This window comes from Dysidea avara, chromosome 7 (assembly GCF_963678975.1).
Source record: "Dysidea avara chromosome 7, odDysAvar1.4, whole genome shotgun sequence".
Lineage (NCBI taxonomy): Eukaryota > Metazoa > Porifera > Demospongiae > Dictyoceratida > Dysideidae > Dysidea > Dysidea avara.
Genome location: NC_089278.1, coordinates 687,854 through 710,176, shown reverse-complemented (window position 1 = coordinate 710,176; position 22,323 = coordinate 687,854). Strand labels below are relative to the sequence as shown.

Sequence of the window (22,323 nt, the reverse complement as noted above, 5' to 3'; positions counted from 1 at the left end):
CAGCAAACTTCTCCTGGAAATTATGTAGCTGGCATACTATGAATTTTGGGGACTCAGCTGCTGAAGAGGCTAGATTAAAAATCTTTGCAGTATACTTGTTTGTAGCTGTTGCTCTAGTAAGCATAGGATTTTTGGCTTGATGAGATCCACCACCATTTAAATCGGTTTCCAAGGCTCTGGTGGCCGTGGCAACAGCTGAAGCACATTTAAACCCAGATTTAGTTTTGAAATTTTATGCCATTGCAAGATTCCTTAAAGCTCCTGATAACTAAGTCAGGGGTTGTAGGAACTATATGACTGACTCATGCACACACCAGCATTGAAACCGGGTCACTACTGCTGACCCGAATGACCCGGATAGCAATCCGGGTCAGACCTGCATTTGACCCGGATTAATTAAAGCCGAGGCGTGCGATAAGAGCTATGTTTCGGCTAGTCTTGAGCGAGCGAGACTACGTTTTGAGCATTTGATTCGTGTTGAGTAAACAGGGGCAGATCCAGACTTTTACAATTGCAACTTCAGCCTAGCTGTAGGTTGAAGACCAAAAAAAAAAAAAAAAGGTCATCATCTACTAACAATAGCTACCCCCTCACCATATATACCCTCAGTTTCGTGCTACATACTGCACTTACTAATAAATGGGCATGGCTGAGCGTACGTTTGTAACGCGATAAGTGGGCGTGGCTCACGAAAGAGCTACGCGATAGCGTTAATAAGTTTCCACGTCGTTAAACGAACAATTTCGTCACGTGATCCAATGATAATTTATAAACCGGATGACCCGACCCGGTTTCAACGCTGGCACTGTGTTCATATTGGGATTTAATGACATGCATCGTGACTGTTGTTGCTATTCCTACATGGCACTGTGAGCAGCTGACCTTTTAACCAGATGACTGAATCCCTGGTGAGGCACCCATAAGGTGAACTCGTGTATCATAGGCATTTTTCAGACATTTCCTTCCCACAGCACTCAATGATGACTCAGTCAGCCCAGGCCAGTTCTTACACCTTCAGACTCAGCAATTTTTTTTTTTTTTTTTCAATTTATTTAAACAGGGAAGGTAGCATCAGCAAAGCTGTTTTTCAGCTACGCCCTGTATACAGCATACATGTATAAAACTACATACATTTACAAATTAATATTAACTACAATTATATTGTTCTAAATAGCTACTCCTGAATTGAAATAAAGTTGATGCGTGATACAAAGCAGCTGGCAGAGCGTTCCACAATATAGTACCTCTGTAATATAAGCTTCTTTTCCCATAATTAGTCCGTAGCTGTGGAACAAACAAGCGATGAGCATTTCTGCTGATACGTCCCGTAACATTAACAGCATATTCAAATATGCCATGGAGCAATCTGCCAAAGCTGGACCTCCAAGTGGATCGAGGTGCTGACTTCGGAGCATGCACAGTAAAAACAAACTAGTGAACGTCACTACTAAATGTAGTGAATGTCACTACTAATGTCTGCCACAATACTCACTATTTTTGTGTAGTGACGTTCACTACTAATTTTGTAGTGAATGTCACTACATTGACCACCAAGTAGTGACATTCACTGCAAAAAGTAGTGAGTATTGTGGCAGAGCAATTCACTACTAAATTTTTACAGTGTGGAGAACACAACAGAACTCGTATGTTAGTCTATCTGGACTGTCGACTGAATCTCCAGCAAAGCAGGTACAAGCTCTAATGTTATGTCTTTCCCGAAAAATGCTCACCTTTGTTGAGAACCTAGGGCTTACAACAGAACAGCGTAAGGATGGTGAAGTTATCATTTCGGCCATTAAACGCTATATGATGGCCACATTAATGAGTCTGTAGAGCGGCGTAGATGACTTCCTGGTGGCCTTATGCAAGCTGGTTAAGACATGCAACTTTTGTTCATCACTGTGCATGGAAAAGAGTATTAGGGACCAAATTATAGAAGGCATTTTGGATGGTGACACCATAGAACATTTCCGACAACAGCAAAATTTGACCTTAGACACAGCCATCACGTGCACCATGTGCAGGGCACCAAGAGCAACATTCTGACATTACTCTCACCACACATGACACTGTTCTTACCCTTTGGAGACAGAAGAAACCAGTCACTCAGTTTGTTGCCCAGACATGCCCCAGTTGTGGAGGCAAACCACATCAGGGGGGCCAAAGCCATTGGTACCCCTGATGGTTTAGTCCCCCTGATGATTTGGCCCTCCTGATGGTTTGATCGTCATTGCTACAATGGTGGATACACTTTGACCACGACATGCAAGTACGTGTGAAGTGCCCTGACACTGTATCCATATTTCCTTAAATGTTTTTCATCCACTCTTCTTTACAGATGAGAGGGGTAGGGCTCCTCCAATATTGCCTTGTGTGATATCACGAGTCTATCACATGATTAAATATTGTCGTGGTTTCTAAACTGGCAGCTATATATCATATAGTGGAAGGATTCATTGTACGTATGTTGTACCTGAAAGATTTTAATTGACAATACTTTTGCAAAAGGTGCCACTAGATTCAGTCTTGTAGCACCTATTTCTCAAAAAATTTCTGGGGGGGCATGTCCCCACACCAGTGGCGGATACAGGGGGTTGTAATGGTTTCAGCTGAAACCCCCTTTGAAACAGTGTGTGTGCCCCAAATTTATTTATGATTTGAATGGGTGATAAAATCCCCAAGAGTTATACTTAACATATAATATGCCAAAACGTCATACATTTGCCTTTGAAATCACTGAAAATCCCCATTACGGAGCTTAAATGTGTTAAGCACCTCTAAAATAATTATTGTTTTAATGAGTACAAGTGCTGTTTTGCTTCAAAATGTTCTGCAAAGGCCTGGAATGATAAGATTCAACTGTGAAACAATGTTGTGGAGTGATTTTTGCTGATTCATTGCCAGTTACTTTAGATCTATGTGGCCATTAGGCCACTGAGCTATCGAGACTTCAGCTTAACAGCCTCAGCAGGACTATATACACTGGGATTACAGTTATTGAACCTGAAACTCCCTCTGAGATCTGCCACTGCACACCCTACTAAAAGGAGCATGCTTTGCATACTGAGCACACTATTCTAATCACTGCAACCATGAACAAGCCTCCAGTTTCTGTACAAGTGTCAGCTGAAATACTTTTGGCTTTTTCACCTTCCTCCGCCTCTGCATTGACACCATACACCTGATTCAATTCTCCTCCTGAACTTCCCTCAAATACACGTTATGCATCAACATGTTTAATATAATTGCTTCCACAGGCTTGGTTATAGCTCAGTCCTTTCTTACTTACACCACCACCACTTTAATTGAACCACTTCATGATTCTATAAACAGTTGAAGGGTCAACGCAGAGATTGGAAGCAATTGATTTATCATCCATCTCTAAAGCCAGATCATCCAAATAAGCAGAATGCCTACTTTGTTCAAAAGACATGTGACAATTCAAATGTTTCCTTGGTAAATTGGTTTCGTTATTTTGTAGTTTATTGCAAGATTCTGTAAAATCCCTGCTACACAAGGCATAATCACATGTGACACAGTAAACAATTTCAAGGTGCCAAAACCTTCAAATTAACACATGAAGGTGTTGCTATTCTGATTAATGTGTAAAAATAGCACCTTCAATAATTGTCATGGTTACAAGCAAGAGTTGATAATTGTAGGGTGTCTAACACAGCTATCTAACACTCTTACTAAATGACAGATCTCTATTAATCTCAAGCAAATTTTCCTTGGCTATTTTTTTACACATGCAGTGCTTGTGTGTTCACAAATGTGATTGTCCTATAGCTAATATAGTCATCCACTGTGAGATTATAGTTACACACAACTAAGCTACTAACCATTTGGTTCTTTTCAGCTTAGCAAGTCTCTCTTGTGCTTTATTCTTGTTTGGTGCTATCACTTTAAAAACAGCCACTATACATGTAATAAAAATCAACTTATGAGTTACACACACTCAGCCACTGAAACTATAGCTACTGACTTCTCAGATCTGGAATACTGGGATCATCTGTAGATATCACTGGAAGCACAGACAATATTAAATGCTCAGAGCTGTATAGATATCAGTGAAGTGATGAAGTATCAGTACTGTGAAAGTAAGCCTCACTGACCTCAAAGTATCACAGTAGACATAACCTCTTCCTTCCTTTGAATGGAGGAGTATCACATCCCCGATACGTAACGAGTGCTGCTGTTGTTGTTCTGGTACAGCCATGGTTAGCTGACACTATACACCTGCTCAGTACACGCTATACCTACTGACTGCTAACCGCGGGGGCGTTTGAAAGCTACGCATAGACTCTGCGCTAGAAATTGGATCAAATTCACATCCGCTCACAAGAGCAATAATTTTTACAGTGCTACAGGAGCAACATGCACTGATGGTCCACTGGTATCCTGTACCAGTGGCCAGCAGTTACAAGTTAGTAAAGATTACTTTATTATAAGAGTTAGGTCTACCTGTTCCCGTCCACCGCCCGCATCTAGTTACTGCTAGCTCTAAATAATTATAGTCTCGTCTCCAGCCGCCCACGCGCTTGATCGGTTCGCGTGATCAAGCGCGTGGGCGTCTGGGGACCGAGACTACTCTAAATATTCCATTATTTCTTATTCTTCCATTATTTTCCGGTTATTCTTGCATACTGATAGGCTCAGTAAAAGCCATCCTGAAACAGTGTCAGCTCATGTGTCAACAGTGCTATCAAGTCAGCACAAACTTCACGTTTGTGTTGTTTTTGTAACATACAAAGGAAGGAACAAGCTTAAACATGCTTTTATGCAGCCTTTTTGGCTGTGCCAGGCAAATAATGGCTTGAAAAGCTAGCCAATCTTATAATGAAATACTCACATACTTGCCTTGTTGTTGTTGTACACATTCATCATAATCATGTTGTCAAAATAAATATGAAACTATTAGTCGTGCTCTGGTGTCTGGAGGTGTTTCTGCTGTTTTGGAGCCAGTCGGTGTGTGTTGTAATGATGGTAAGAGGCCAGATGGCATGTCATTGATTCCTTGGTCACGGGGCTTACCCTTGCTCTGGGGCTTTACCTGTTCAGACACCCTGGCCCCATCTAATTTATCTACTTCTGCAAGTGGTGCCAGCCGGCTGGCAAACTCTGCAGAGTCAGCTAAGTGCAGAAAGTATTCTTCTCTGATTCCATCATTTCACTTCTCCCCTTTATGTGTTGAGACCTTGGGTGCTTGGGGATCATGTGCACGCTCATTAGTGAGGCGGATAGGTTCCCGGGTGATGGAACAGTCTGGTGATAATAGGGCCACCCAATTTTTGATTCAGAAGGTTGCCATTGATGTTCAATGTGGCAATGCTGCTTCTGTAATGGCAACAATACCATCATCCCAGGACTGGGCAGAGTTTGCTTCTCTGCTCACTGTTTAAGTGTTTATTTATATTATCATTGTCTTAGTATCTTAAAATAAACAAACTTAAAAAATAATTGATAAATAAAAAATAAATATGAAAATGGACGGAGACCGCCCGCCCGCCCGCCCGCATGCAAATATGCCTGAGTCCAGGACGGGAAAGAGAATTTATTTAATAAGGTGGATCTATGACTGTCCTAGTTTTAGGCACCCTTGTATAGGCATAGATTATACACGCTTACGCGTGTATTTATTATTATTATTATAATTTTATTTTTTGCTGAGTAATCATTTCCATAATTCAACACGCTTAAAGGGAACACACACCCAAGAACAGTATTACAAATATGCTATACAAAATTCTAACTAGCTTAACTACCAAACTAAGTACTTTAACTACAAAACTAGCTACCTTAACTACAAAACAACCTTAATTAATTACTGTATTTATTATTTTCTTTACATAGCTACAACTAGATACGTTTAGAATAAGGCTTTGCCTTTTGTGCCACCCTGTCTTTTGACAAATCAGATAAATACTATAAATAGTTTGACGCTAGTCACGCGTGGCAGATCGCTTTTTTCTCTTAGTCATTGGGTAGGCAGGTGGTAGGGAGAAAAAATCGCTAGCCTCCTGCCCAGCCGGGCTCGCTGCGAATTAGCGCGAGCCCGGCTGGGCACGAGACTGATGGTTTAATAATTCCCACAATCGATTGTATAACGTTAGAGAAGGTGATGGGTAAGACGAAAAAGTTGCGATTTGCTACTAAACTTCGCCACGCTCCTTTAAATGAGCAGTTGACTGATTCATCCAGGGTAAAGGAGCGCGTTAAAAAGAAGCGTGAAGATAAAGCCACTGACAATGATGAGCAGGTATCGTCTCTATATATAACACGTGTACACACGTGTTACCTGCTTAGGTGGTTGATAGCGTCACTAGTGGTAGAATATTGGAACAGGCTCTGCTACAACAAGCTGAACTAAGTGGTGCACCTCAGGGACCTAAGAGGTCTGTACCAGATTGTCATTATGTATATCCTTGTCATTCATTTGCGGGTAGGGTGAGGCAGAAAGTGACACAGTTGAGTACAGTAGACTCCAGTGGTGAAGAGACTGATGATGATGATGATGATGATGATGATGAGAGTATTGGTAGTATGGAGTTTCCTGAATATGTTAGTAATCTACTACTAGTCTGCCATATAGCCAGACACCAACACCATACATTACTGTACATTACCTGTCCCCGGCACAAAAAGCATTGCAAGACCATGTGTATGTGTAACTGTTTAGATTTCTTTTTTTGCTGGTGTGTGGTAATGGTTTGTGTCTCGGATTTGATTGTACTGCACAGCTTCTGATTGGTTGTAAGCTGCAAGAATAGCTAAGTGAGAATACACTTGGTTTAATAGCCTCTAAACCAGTTAGTGTGGCTCTTGCCAATAACAAACTGCAGCTTGGTACTACCTAGTAGAGTCAAATAGTAGCTAGAGTCTCATGAATGTGGGGGCTGCAGACTCCCAATTATTAGATTTCCATAGGAGGTTGGTCCTATGATAACGCCAGGTGTTCAGGTTTGGCTGTTAGCATTATGCTGTGTTGAGAAGGTTTGTAAGAGCCAATATCATTTGAGACCACAAAATGCATCATACTAACCTCTTGACATGAACCATGTACAGCATTTTGATGTATGTACTGTATTTAGTGATGAGCGATGGAACAATGTTAGTGTTTATTAACTAGCTAGTAATTCATGAGTAAAATTTTCACGTTGGAACATCTGTTGTACAAATTGTGATCACCCTCAACTGCCTGCTCACTACACAGTATGTCACTACTATAGGAAGTTAGTGTGGAAGATCAGAAAATTTTGGAACAATTTTTGCCTCATGGGACTCAGAAGCGTCAAACCCTACAAGATGTTATAATGGAGAAAATCAAAGAACGTCGGACTGAAGTGATGTCAGGTATTGTAATTTGACTGTCTCTTGTGTGTTTGTTAGGTATAACACAATGTTCTCCAATTAAGGGGAGTAATCAAGACAGAGGGTAGAGTGTTACACAGTTAAGGGTTGTTCCCAATATCATTTTACTCACAGACAAGACAACTCGGTATTCGTGTACACAAAGAGAATGTTCCATGATAAGTCCTCCGTAGCATTTTGTCTAGCTGTGCAGGAGAGGCCAGATCATAGCTAGCATTCCACAACATATAATTGTGCTACTCTTAATTAGGGCTGGGACGAAGCTTGAAATTTATATTCGAACATTCGCTAATAAAATATTCGAAGCTTCGGTGTTGGTAGGTTTTCTTGTATTTATCTTTAAGTTTTATCTTTCTAATCCTATTTTGTAAGTTTGTAAGCGTTTGGATAATGCATAACAGCAGTTTTGAATGACGCGATCGAGCGATTGCAAATGGGCGTGCCTGCTATACTGCAATCATGCATAGTTAAATGCCAACTAATGGCTTTAAGGACGTTTTTCATGCATTATCTATCACTTTATAAGGCATTAAAGGCTTCTACCATGGTAGAAAGATAAAATTTTCATTGGCTTAAAAATGGGCGTGGCAGTTGACATTGATCGTGCAAGGTGAATAAGCTGCTGCAATAAAGAACAGAATGTTTATTCGTAATTCTTTTTTGTAGGTTATGAGTGCATTACGAAGCTTCGAAGGATAGTTTTATAATTCGAAGTTTGCTTAACCTTCGAACCTACCGAACATTCGAAGCTTCGTCCCAGCCCTACTCTTAATGTCAATTTTGCTAGAGAAAGTGTAATTGAAGTATAGAATAAATCTGCAGCTAAATATGGGCAACTAGAAGACTTCTTCTTTTACAAGCCAACACCAGCTTACTCTAAAAGTGACACCATAGCTTTCTCCATGAGCTTGTGCATTCTGATGACATCATTATTATGTATCAGGTTCTATAATTATGATGGACAATCTGGTGCTATTATCCTTGTAGTTAATTTTATTCAAATTATTTCTTGTGCTGAACCACTCAATTTTTAGCAAATGTATTTAGCACAGTTGGAAGTTATGTACAAGTAGTGGGGACACTGTGTTAGTTAGTGTTGTTAGTGTCAGTAGATCCAGCGAAAATTAAAACTAACTATTCAATTAGATTACTTTCAGTGTAGATGGTGTTTAGTACGGTGGAACCTGGACCCTGTAGTGACTGCACATTTAACCTCTTTATAAAGAACTGTTTTGAGATCCCTATACACCTTTACCAATACAATTTTACCTCTGAAAGAGGACAACCTTTTTATAACAGTAATAGTTCAGAAAATCAGTTGGTGCCAATGTGTCCGTTGAATAGAGGTTCCACTATAGATGGAGTGTTCTATTAGAGTGTTAAGCTGTAAATGAATGTTTGTCTTTTGTTGATGGTGTAGAAGCTGGAGTTCAACCTCCCTCCAGTCTTGATGATCGAGTGATTGCTGTTTACAAAGAGTGAGTCTTTTTGCATGAGATATATTGTCTTACAAAGAGATAGCCAAGTTTGTTCTGTTTGATTGTGTATACATTTGAATTGCTGAAGTATTTTATATTTCACAATGAGAAAAAACATACATAAGTTACTGTCTGTAGTATAACAAGTGTCAACCTTCAGCATTAGAAATGTGAGGCTTGGATAAATGAAAACTACTAGTCTACTGAGAATTTAATGTAATTGGTATAATTAGTATTTAACCCTTTGGCCCTGAACTCCACTATAGTGGCTTTGGTTCTTAAAAACAAAACTTATTTTACGTAAAATATACATTTTAACATACAACACTTGGGCTCCTGTTAATCTGTGTATGGACCACCTATTCCTCCGTGGTTAGCACTAAACTACTCACCATGAATAGATATACAATATCATATAAATTTTGCTTACGCTTCTTTTTATTTTATTCCTTCTATCTGTTGTGACAGGTGGTATCATCATAATTATCATCTTAGAAATGGCCGTAAATTCTTTCCACAGCAGATGCACCTTATATCAATCATCCTTGATCATGCTATGACGTTCAGATAATGCTTGAGAAAAATGGCTGTTAACCACAAAGTACCTTCGGCTTGGTGCAAACCGTTTTCTCATGGGATATTCTGTTTACGAGATACATGCCTTTGAATGCATGCATGTTGTGAGAGCCATTATAGTGGTGTTTGAGTTTAATGAAATACTTTTTTGTATTAACTTTGGGACCAACCGGTAAGGTATTTTGTTATGTTAGAAACTACATTGGTAAGTATCTCGTCCGATACTTTTCAATTGTAGACCATACACAGATAGTTATAATAATCCCATGTGACATGTTGGAAAGTGTCTTGTATTAATGGTATTAGCAAATGGTTGTCTTTAGCAAGTGTATGTTCTATTAGAGTAATTGTATCTCTTAATCTGTAGAAGTCATGTGATCAGGAAACACTTGAAGCATTAAATGTAGTAATTGTGTCTGATACAGTAATTGTGTCTGATTCATGGCCTGGTGCTTTACAATACCATCTATTACAGATGTCATTGTATGCTGGTCAATGTATTGAACAGTATCTGTACTAAGTGTGTACAATAGTTCCATTCCTAAGTATCATGTGTTGTTACAGTGTTGCTGTAATTCTCAGTAAGTATCGGTCAGGAAAACTGCCAAAAGCCTTCAAGGTGATCCCACATCTTCAAAACTGGGAAGAGGTATGTGTATTAGGGGAGTAACATGCTGACTGTTTGATTTGGGAAAACCCTTTTTAAAAACACAAACAAGTTTCAAAATAAGTAAAGAAGTTCGGTTATTCAGTTAATTTACTGATTCCCTGAGGACAAGGCCTGTAAACAGAGTTATAATTGTACTTCGGAGGTTCTGGATACAAGGTACAGCACTAACTGATGGTATTGCCTCAAGATTTCGTTGCTAGACAGGACAACCTTTTAAAGCAAAAATTATAAATAGAATGACCTCACTTCTGTTAACCACCTGTTTGAGTTGCGAGTATGAAGAAGTTGACAAATACATAAGATTTACTATATATATACACTGTATAGTGTATCAACTCTATACAGACACATAATGTAATCACAGAAATGATATGGAGAAATAGAATTACACCAGAATCGATAAACATACAATGAATGACCTAACAATTATGTTGTTTGTCATGAGATCACACTGATATACCATACGGAAACATGAGATGTATCAACAAACACCAACCGCAAAACCTTCCAGTTAGAGATATAAGTTATCATCACAGTCTTGTTCATCACTATGAAATACAAAGGACACAGGCCTGTCATTGGGTGGGAAAACAACTACAAAGGATAGTGTTGTACCTTGTATCCTTCACCTCCTCATATAATTATAACTCCCTTTATGGACCTTGTCCTCAGGGAATTAGTAAATTGTACTTCGGAGGTTCCGGATACAAGGTACAGCACTAACTGATGGTAGGTTCAAAGCCACCTGATCCAACATACATTAAAAACATGATCCCATAATGTACCTGATTTCAGCAGTTGATTGGAGGATCATCTTTGCATATGTAGCTGAAGTGGTAGGACAAAATAATACTGCTCAAATGTTGTCTGAGATGACCAGTTAGCATCTTTCAAAATATCATTAATTGGGTTGCCTTTTGATGCTGCCCAGGAAGTACTGGCACTTTTGTATAGTGGGCTGAGAACACCTCTGTATCAATTCCAGCCATGTGGAGGACATCTTTGACCTATAGTACCTGGTTTGGCCCTTCTGAATGGCTTTCTAGACGTCAAGAACACAGGTTTGGGGCTACCAACTGTTATTGCTTGCTCTGCAGTCTTGTCTATGTACATTCGCAGAACAGTAACTGGACTAAGTTTGCTGTTATCTGTGAGCCTCGAATAGAAAACCTTTCTGGGTGGACCAGCCCGTCTAGTTTTAGTAAGATGAACAACTGTAAACTCCACACACCAGATGCTGTCCATTGCACATGTTTATGATCAAAGGCAGCTAAGTCTGAACATCTGTCTGCATTCACTAACACTAGTTAAGTGACTGCTTTCTTTGCTAGCTGCAAGGTTGTAAGGTCCACTGATTTGGCAACTTGAAAAGTTGACAACTACTCGCACATCCCGTGAATGAGAGTAATGTGGTGATGGGGGCACACATCAAACATGCATTTCAATAGCCGTGAAACTAGTGGATGGCGACCCACAGCCATCCCATCAATGTTAGTGTGCGTTGTGGATATTGCTGATCTTAGTGTATTCGCTGAGTGATATTGCAGCCCTGTGTTAAATTGTTCGGTCAAAAACTGAAGGATATTACTTATAAGTGTTGAAGTTGGATTACAGTTTCGCCCAGCACACCAGTGATGCCACTTACGCCAGGCTGAATTGTATGAGGAGTTAGTGGCATTTCTCCAAGATTGTATGAGGAGTTCTGCAACTCTTCCTGAAAAGCCCTGCATCTTGTAACTTTGCCTGAGACAGTCCACATGGTCAGGAATAGCTTCTCCTCAAACAGCAAGGAATGAGGCTTCTGGTCTGGACTCAGGAGTAATTCTGGGTAATGAGGGAGCAGAATGGGGTAATCTGTCAGCATTGTTAGTAGCTGGGAATACCACACCTGACCAGGTCATGCTGGGGCAATCAGACAAGTTTGTTCCACTGACTCCCTCTGAATCTTCAATAGTGTTCTGCCAATCAGGCAAAACGGTGGGAACAAATATGGAGACTTGTCCCACCATGATATTGAAAATGCATCTACTGATATTTCACCTGGATCTGGTTTCCAACTGCAATAAGTTGGCAATTGATGGTTGATCCTGGATGCGAACAGGTCTATGGAGAAGGGGCCCAGTAATTGATTCACTGCATCGAAGACTATTGGTAATAACTGCCAGTTGCTGCTGTCGTGACTCCCAATCTGCAGCTATGTTCTCCACTCCTGGCAGGTATTCTGCCCAAATCATCATTTCTCATGCTAGACACCACCCCCATATCTTGAGCGCTAGACAACATAGAGGGGTCAGTGAAGGCCCCCCCATGTGATTCAAATACGCTATTGCTGTGCGGTTGTCTAGCCGCAGCAGTATACTGATTCCTGATTGTTGTTTCAGAAAGCTCTGGACTGCTAGGAAGGCTGCTTTCAACTCAAGAAAGTTGATGTGGCATTGTGCCTTGGTCACTGTCCAGACTCCACCTGCTCTCATTCCACTTCAGTTGGCGCGTCCCAACCTTTCAATGAAGCATCGGATTCTATGATTACTGTTGCTTCCCTCTGAACTATGGGAGAGCAGTGATGCATTGGCAACTGCCTGTCCCACCACATCAAGTCTTTCCAGGCTTCTGGCAGAATTGCAACTTCATTCTGTGCCAGTCTCATCATAGATATCTTCAAGTGCTGAAGAGCACGATAATGTAATGGGGCCACCAGTACTGCTGGTTTTGTTGTTACTAACTTGCCCAAAAGTTGGGAAAGAATCTTGAAACCAATTTTCTGGTTGTGCAAGATCTTGGCCACATCTGACTGAATACCCTTCATTTTGGCTGTAGGAAGAGCCACAGTCATTGTTTTGGTGTTCAGGATGAATCCCAGAAACTCTGTGGATGGGACCACTGTAGTTTTCATCATGAACCCAAGGCAGGAGAAAAGCCAAAGAACTGTTGAACTAGTGACCTCTCTGTTGGCGATACTAGCAACATGTCGTTTAGGTAGATGATAATATGGATGCCTATCTGTGAATTGCTGGCTTTGTCAACTTTGAAAACATGTATAGAGCGGTGCAGAGTCCAAATGGCTGGAATTGGAGGAACTCCTTGCTTTTGTTTTGGATTGCCAAAAGGCAACGGAGGTGCCACTGGTACTGTTAAATAGGCATCCTTCAAATTGACTTTGGCCATGACTACATTGGGAACCATGTATAGCCCCTCCATTTTGAAATGGGGTGGACTGAGGTACTAGTTCAGCACTCTCATGTCGATTATCGGGTGCCAACTGCCTCCGCTTTTTGGTACAAAAAGGGGGCTGACTAAATGCACTCGACTCTTGCAGACAGATACTACAGCTCCTTTTTCCACTAAACCTCTCACCTCGATCCTTAAGGCTTGTGACTGCTCCTTGTCTAGCTGCATGTGTGGAGCCACACTGTTTTGAGGCCAATGATTCAGAGGTAGCTGATAGCCTTGAACAGTTGACAGTACCCAAGGGTCTCTTGTCAAACAACCCCAATTGTGAACAAACCGGGCCAGTCTGCCACCAACTGGTGTGCAAACATGCAGTTCCACCAGTTCTACGTTCAGTCCTTACGAGAGTAACGGCTCCTTTGGCTGAGGTAGTTGGTCTAAAATCTCTTTGGTTGAGCTGAGAAAGGTCGGCTCCGTCCTCTGGATCTGTAAGATGAACTACCTCTTGACTGGTGGTGTGATGGGTAACTCGATGGGGTCTGGTAATTGCCCTGCCGTGGCCCCCATTTCCTGGTAAGGCCCCTTGAAAAACTGGTTCTTAGTTGTACCAATGGTAGACTGGCGAGTAGGAGTGTTGTTTCTGTAGGGATGGAAGTGCTGTGACAAGGACACCACTTCTGCAAGTGAAGAATTGGTCTCCACTTTATCTTTTAGATACTTTGTAAATCCTGATCCAAACAAATCTCCCCACTCTCCAGCTGGGGCTCCTGTGCATACCTCACAAGTGATGTGTTGACAGCAGCCAAAATTTTGGAGCACCAAAACTGGGAAAATAGCTCATTCGTGTTCCCCAGAAACACAATTGTACGCTAAGAACATCATGAACATTCACTGTCGCATCGGAATTGCTGAGCAGGTCATTATCTATCAACTCTACCCACATGCATGCCATTGGCCCACACACCTTCAATATTGCAGATTGCACCTTCATTAGCTCTGTGTCGTTGCTCTTGGGAAAACTGTCCTTCAGGTAGTCAGTAATAAACCCATCAACCTTGGGCGCTTTGGTCGCTGTCATGTTTGGAACCGGATGCTCCTTGTGCATCTCGCTTATCTAGCGTTTGCCTGAAATGTTTCTCTATATAATTGGTAATGGCTGACTGAGCTGCAAACGTGTATCCATCGTCGGCTGTATTCTGCTGCTCCGGATCGAAGTCAGACGGACCCGCCTTGTTTCGGTTATTGTCTTCTAACCGATGTCCCCATTCGGGTTTAGTGCATCATCGACCTCGCTCTGGTGCACCCACGTAGCCAGAGGGTCATTCATACTGGCTCCAGACTGGTGCACCCGCACAACCAGTGGGCGCTCACTACTAGTAGACTGGCTAACCAGTGTATTGTTGGATTCAGAGTTTGATGTATATACAACAGATTGGCTTGACCCGGAAGCCAATTGAGAACTTATTGAACCCTATAATGAAGTGGATGAGGTATTAGCGACTGTCACGTGAGTTGTCTGGTCATCCTCCAAGGAGACGGGACTCAGACCCAAATGTGATATCACAGCTTCTCTTAGTACGGGATCACTTGAGATTCTACTCAGGACGTCATCCATCGTGGGATTATGCTCTGTCCACACTTGACCACTTTAAACAAACAACTGCTGCAGTCAGCAACGAAAACAGGAGGTTAACTGAAGTGATGTTATTCTATTTATAGTTTTTGCTTTAAAAGGTTGCCTAGCAATGAAATCTTAAGGCAATACCATTAGTTAGTGGTGTACCTTGTATCCAGAACCTCTGAAGTACAATCCAAGACAAATTGAGCGCATTCTTTGAGCCAAGGTGAATATTCTATAAGAGTGGTTAGTTGTATTGAAGTACCTTGTTTTTAATTATGTTTTTTTTAACAATATCACACATTGTTCAGAGTGTAGAGCATTATAGGTGGTCCCCTGGGGTTGAAGGTTCTTTTTGTAGAAAGTTCATATTTGGAACATAGTAGACTATGATGAAACTTTCAAATGCCCGAGAATTTTTCAGTCCTGCTACAGCAATGATCTTCATCTTTTTCAGGTCCTTGAGCTCTGTGAGCCAGACAAATGGACTGCTGCTTCTATGTTCCAGGCTACTAAACTGTTCACTGCTAGTTTTGGTGGGTCGAAAGCACAAAAGTGAGAAGTATCCTTTTTGTTCTTCTTTATACTAACATTATTTTGTATAGATTTTATAATTTAGTTCTCCTTCCACGTATTCGTGATGACATTGCAGAGTACAAGAGACTGAATCATCATTTGTACATGGTATTAACTCTGTGTGTGTAGTGTGTGTGTGTGTGTATTGTGTAGTGTGTGTGTAGTGTGTGTGTGTGTGTATTGTGTAGTGTGTGTGTGTGTGTGTGTGTGTGTGTGTGTGTGTGTGTGTGTGTGTGTGTGTGTGTGTGTGTGTGTGTGTGTGTGTGTGTGTGTGTGTGTGTGTGTGTGTGTGTGTGTGTGTGTGTGTGTGTGTGTGTGTGTGTGTGTGTGTGTGTGTGTGTGTGTGTGTGTGTGTGTGTGTGTGTGTGTGTAGTGTGTGTGTGTATTGTGTAGTGTGTGTGTGTATTGTGTAGTGTGTGTGTGTGTGTGTGTGTGTGTGTGTGTGTGTGTGTAGTGTGTTGATGCCCAGATATGCTTCTCTACGGAAAGTGTCAAATTAATGGTATGGTTTCCTTGCATGAAGGAGAAGGCCATGTAATTGAAGATAAAAGGAAAGGCAAAGCATAGAAGAGACACTTGTTGGAACCAGAAAAGGGACATCCCACAGGCGAGTTTGTTATTGTGACATGAAATGGTGGCTGTGTGCTGCCTGCCTGCCTGCCTGCCTGCCTGCCTGCCTGCCTGCCTGCCTGCCTGCCTGCCTGCCTGCCTGCCTGCCTGCCTGCCTGCCTGCCTGCCTGCCTGCCTGCCTGCCTGCCTGCCTGCCTGCCTGCCTGCCTGCCTGCCTGCCTGCCTGCCTGCCTGCCTGCCTGCCTGCCTGCCTGCCTGCCTGCCTGCCTGCCTGCCTTCAGGCAAGCGGAACCTTGATAATAGCTAAGACTGTGGACTTGATTTTTTCACTGTTCGACGTTGGTTTGTCCCTAGACATGCCTTTCGGCATACCACAGTGCATACAATGCACGCATCATAGACTCACCTTTGTCCTCCTTTGTGTCACATTTCTTTCTGCTGACTGCCCAAGGTGTCGATTCGTGGAAGTGCGATGCATGGCTTCCCTACGTTTGTAATCAGGAATTGTCCGTATTTTCCGTGGTAATTGCAGAGGTGCTTCTGATACTGTTCTTTGTTTGTAATGCTGTGTAACAGGCTGAAATAGGTGAACACTAAGTGTATTGGCCACTTCATACTTTTGCGTCAGTAATTAATAGTTGGGGTGCACGAATTGTCTGTATTTTTCATGGTGATTGGATTGATTGCAGAGACGCTTATCCTACTGTTCTTCGTTTGTAGCACTGCTGAACATAGCTGAAAGCAAAGTGTAATGGCCACTTCACTTCCAAGTCAGTTATTGATAGCTGGGGCTCGCGTTCAGATGAAAACATTAACTCTGGCGCCATCCTTTTCTTTGATGCATGCGGTATGGGCGAGTAGTCATAATAACATTACAAAAAAAAGTGAACAGACAAGTACAAAGAATTTTAAGTTCCATTAGGGATCATGGAAAAAAAAGTAGGTTGCCTACACCTGCAGATATACTAGTGCACATTTAATCCCTAATTCAGTCATGGGTATAGACTGAAGTAGAGATTAAATGTACATTGTAAATATTGTTTTCTCTGTATGTTGTGCTTATTGTCATTTTTCTAGGCTATTAAAAAAGCACTTTTCCGACCAGCAGCTTTCTTTAAGGGGTTATTATTGTCACTATGTGAGGTGAGCTAACACAGTCATTTGTGCTGGGTAACACAGGTGTACTGTAGTCAGGGACCTGTACACTGCGTGAAGCAGTAATCATTTCCAGTGTCCTCATCAAGACTAGTATACCAGTACTGCATTCCTGTGCTGCCTTACTCAAGTTGGCTGAGATGGACTACTCAGGTTTACTGCTGTCTTCATCCCCCAAATGTTTCACCTCATGGATATATTATGATTATAGGTGCCAACTGTATTTTTATTAGAGCTCTATTGGACAAGAAATATGCACTACCTTATCGTGTAGTGGATGCCGTGTTTTTCCACTTTTACAGGTAGTAGCAGTTGTGTGCTTCTCCTCATAAAGCATTGTGTGTGTGTGTGTGTGTGTGTGTTAGGTTCTTACATGAAGATCGTCATCTGCCAGTGTTGTGGCATCAAAGTTTACTGGCATTTGTCCAAGGGTGAGTTGTATACTGCAGCTAAACATATGTGATGCATTGTTTGTAGTGTTGTACTGATTATCAGATCGACAATCGGTAAATGGGGCTTTGGTATACAATTGGAAATCAGTAATATTAATGCTTAATTAATCGATTATTAATAGCTCACACATGTACTTTAGTAGTTGCTATTTTTAGTACAAGGGACTTAAAGGAAGATACGAAGTACGCTTGCTGCAAATCTTGCAGTAAATCTATCTCACGTGGGGGTAGTTCTACGAAGGTTTATAACACCAGTAACCTGGTGAATCACTTGAAGAGTCACAGCGAAGCTTACAAGGAACACCAACAGCAATACTGACACCGAATACCAAGAGAAAAAGAAGAGCAAAGTTCAGTTAAACAGTTATCGCTGTTCGATGTACAAGACAAGGCTAGAGCATGGGATATTAATGATTCCAAAGCGCAATGAGTTCACAGGTAGACAGTGGGTCTACTGGGTGTTTCAGCTGACCAGTACTTGGGAGAGCCATTCACCGATCTAACTGTTACAGTTGGTGGAAAGAAAATAACCTTCAACTTGCCAAGTTAGCTAGAATATACCTAGCTGCACCACCAACGTCAGTGCCTTCTGAAAGGGTGTTTTCTGGTGCCAGTGGCATTTATGACAAAAAGAGAATCGTTTAGATCCAGAGAGGCAGAAATTTTAATTTTTATCTGAAACAATTTTCAGCTATAAATTTTGTGAGTCTTGTTATACCAATTGATATCAGATTGATCGTCCATTAAATGTAGCTATTCTGTAACTTGTGTTAATTTCTGTAGTTCTTGTAGTAATACACAATGTACAAACCATTGTGTTTATACTCCACATAATTATGTGTGTGAAGCATTTAATAAAATCGGCATTGGTGTAAAATATTGGCTCCAATAATTTGTGAAATATCTGGTATCAGCAAATTGCTAAAAGTAGACAATCAGTACAACACTATTCATTTGTATAACATGTAACTATTGGAGGCAGTGTTAATGCGCTACTTTTGTAACGCGTTATGTAATATTATTACTTAATGAAGTAATATAACACGCTACATTTCTAAAGCTAGTAATATCTAACGGATAGTTACTTTACATAAGTAATGCATTACTAAAGTAGCGAATTACTACTCGTTACTGTAATATTATTACTTAATGAAATACTAACGTGTTATTGTAATATTATTACCTAACGAAATATCTTTATACATTGTGTAATATGTAATATAACATATTACTAGTTACTTTTAAACTGAAGTAATATATAGCTGTAATGAGTAATAAGTAATATATTACTTTTTACAAGTAGCGGCCCAGCACTGATTGGAGGATCTTACAGTACATATAGTAGGGATAGTAGATGTTTGGCCCAAAATGATCACCCATAACTAGGGGTGTGCGATATCAGGATTTTGATACGATAATCAGTAAATATCGTGATATTAATTCAATTCGATAATTAATTAAATAGTGTGGGTGGCCGATATTTATAAATATGCAATAGATTCACTAAAACCATTACATAACACTACTAACAAGCCTAGGAAACTGGTAGAGGAGCTTTTAAAATGGCTAAATTACACAGAACTCACCTTCACTTCTAGCATGATTGTGCAATCACAGACCCAAATGTTGTAACTTTATCAAAATTACCTTGATATATCAATTAATATCTACTAGTCGATATAACAGCATTTGCAATATCGAATTCGATACAATAACGATATCAAAAAATTATCGTGATATTGATAATTTTTTGATATGTTGCACACCTCTACCCAAAACCAGCCTACTTTTACTTCACAACAGCTTGACAATATTGGTTAGATGTAACCAAACCAAGAAATACCTTCAGAGCAACCCCAAACCCTTCTAACTAATTTCTATGGAATTTTAAAAATTTCCTATTTAACTGAACTGACTAGCTGATGCCTCTAGCACTCAACTATGTTTGGCAATACAGGATTCACTGCTTTGGCAAACGCATACTTTCACCAACTGCAGTAGCTACAGTACATGCATTATGAACTAACATTTGTCCTCCATTTCTTTCTCATCTGTTGATTTGTTGTAACACGTGATGGCTTGGCTGTCACAACAATTGTCCATAGTGTTTGTACTGATTGGATTGATTACAGATGTACTGTATATCAGGTAGAGAATGAAATAGAATAGCACTTCACTTCTCAGTAATTTGGTAGTCGGGGTACTCTTAGTCACAATTTCTGTAGTGTACAGTAGCACTTCTTGTACTATTGTTCACATGGTGTATAACAGGTGGAACAAAGCTGAAAACAAAGCAAAATGGCTGCATTCCAGCAATTGATAATTGAGTTGTACGTTAATTAATTAACTCTTTTTATAATATATCTGGCTGGTGCTTTTCTTTTGATGTGGTGTGTGTTGGTCATTAATTACACTATAAAAACCAAACAAGTGTAAGGAAATATTAAATTATTTGAGTAGGGGATCATAGAAGTAAACAATGAAACAAGGTACACCTGCAGCCATACTAGTGCACATTGATCACGGCTATACTCTAATATAAGTAGCTACAAGTGTAGATGACCTCCATTGTTCTATGATCTACTCCAATGCAAATTTCTAATTTTTCCTACACTTACCTGTAGCTACTGCCATAGATAGGGGACAAACACAATGATAACACGAGGTTGCCTATTTGTCTGCTAAAATGTTCTACTAATGTATACAGAGTGTAACTATGACCACATTGTCCTCATCTCTGCAGAGATACTCAACACAATATTAAGAGGGTGGAGAGCCACTTATATGAGCATGTCATAGAATAAAACATTTCATGGTTCAGAGAGATGCTCACCATTTAGTTGCAGTGGCGTAGCCAGACCTGGGCAAGCCAGGTATTTCCTGGGCATCAAGTCACTTTGCTCTACCAACTACCCAGAGTAATTAAGGAGGTGGACTGAATCACTGATGAACAATCACTTAATTACAATATACAAGAATAGCTCACTGTGTGTCCACTTTGCCAATGCCAGCTTTCTTTCTGGCTGGCCAGTAGTAACTGGGTTTCCCCCTGGGGTTTTACTGTAAGTTATTCAATTGTGGTATTAATGGTTAATGAAAAGCAATAAATAGAAACAAGATCACGTAATTAAAATGTGGTCAGCATCGTGACAAAGGACTAAAGGCAGATATTTTTCTATACAGATAGGGACAGTGTGTCTTCATGTTTGTGGTGAAGTGTGGACTGTGTGATGAAAACTTGAATTGATGCGAAGCTGTGAAATGTGGGAACCCGTTCAAACTGTGTGTATGGATACTGGGGCTTAGACTGATAGTTCAGACGGTATGGAGAACTTGTTTAATAGTCAGCATTTTTTTCCTGTTTGTAGACTATCTCCAGTGTAAAGTCATCACGTGATGCGAGTAGTCTAATATAAGCGCCCCGTGCTTTCATTCAAATTCCGTATGTGTATGTGATAGCTAGCTAGCGGTCACAATTGGTAAGGTTATTATCTTGCATACAGTTAGTGTAGGTAGAGTATATACGTAGGTAGTGATGTACAACATATTTTAAAATGTCTATTGATGTCCATAATAGATGGGCATGTGTACGTCAGCCCATGGCAAAAAGTCTGGCTACACATTGTTTAGTTGTGACTTGTAGGAAATTATTTTCTGTGTCTCATTCATCACCAGAAATACTTGCAATGTGATCTTATATAGGTACAAGGAAGACATGTCTCCTGAACAAAAGGAGTGTTTGTTGGAGTTAATGAGAAAACATGAGCACCATCAGGTGTGTATCTGTCTGTGTGTGTGAGTGTGTGTGGCTTGAAGCACATGTGTGACCAAGTATTGTACATGGTGTTGATGTGCTATTTGTATGTTGTATGATATCCCATGAGCAATTAGTAATTGTCAATGTACTGTGAAATGATTACAGTGTGTGTGTCTCTACTACAAACTGGCTTCTCCACAAACTGGACATTATATAACCAAGACCTCTCTATTATGAACTCTTGATATAACCAACAACATGGTAGTCGAGGATAAAAGAATTAGTAACAAAACATAAACATACACTTCCCACTTTGACAAGTCACTTCCTAGTGATGTCCACACATTAGTTGTGTATTTGTGTTGCTAACATGTTGTAATTTCTTCATGTTACACAGATCAGTGAAGAGGTGAGGAAACAGATTATCCACTCTAAATCACGAGGAATTGATGAACAATTTGAACCACTCAGCTGATAGAATTTTGAAATTTAAGTTTTTAAAAAATTATGTGCTCAAATCTGATATAGGTAACTAGCAGTGTTATTGATCACAAATGACAAAGCTATATAAATGATTATCCCTCTGTCTGGTATTGGACAAATGATGTTATGATACCACACCTGTTGTGTCATACCAACTTTCTTAACTACAGACTGAAAAAAGCTATTGATGGGAATTTGGTCAGTAGTGAGCATCAACATAGCTTTAACTTAACTGATAGATCCCTTTTTGTAAATCTGGTCACAATGGTTGAAAATTTAGATGTGTGCAAAGCACAATTATGGATAGAATCACTGCAAACAGAGAGTCTGGGGGAATAGCTCCATGAAGTTGTTTCTGGAAGAGTTTCTCAAGTCACACCAATTTAAAGCTATAGCTAAAAATTCTCAATCAATGTTTAAATTTTGGTACAATGGTGGTGAGATAGTAT

General features: G+C 40.4%; 1 protein-coding gene across 1 annotated transcript; it reads left to right on the top strand.

Annotated features, from left to right (window-relative positions):
* Positions 1-6,069: 6,069 nt before the first annotated feature.
* On the top strand, positions 6,070-21,914 carry LOC136261575 (bystin-like). Its single transcript, XM_066055600.1, has 14 exons — positions 6,070-6,259; positions 6,307-6,395; positions 6,447-6,561; positions 7,230-7,353; positions 8,792-8,849; positions 9,990-10,074; positions 15,339-15,436; positions 15,487-15,565; positions 17,105-17,170; positions 17,218-17,335; positions 17,394-17,484; positions 17,548-17,613; positions 21,337-21,409; positions 21,789-21,914. The coding sequence occupies exons 1-14, from the start codon at positions 6,122-6,124 to the stop codon at positions 21,864-21,866; spliced, it is 1,278 nt and encodes a 425-aa protein (XP_065911672.1). The 5' UTR covers positions 6,070-6,121; the 3' UTR covers positions 21,867-21,914.
* The last annotated feature ends 409 nt before the right edge of the window (positions 21,915-22,323 follow it).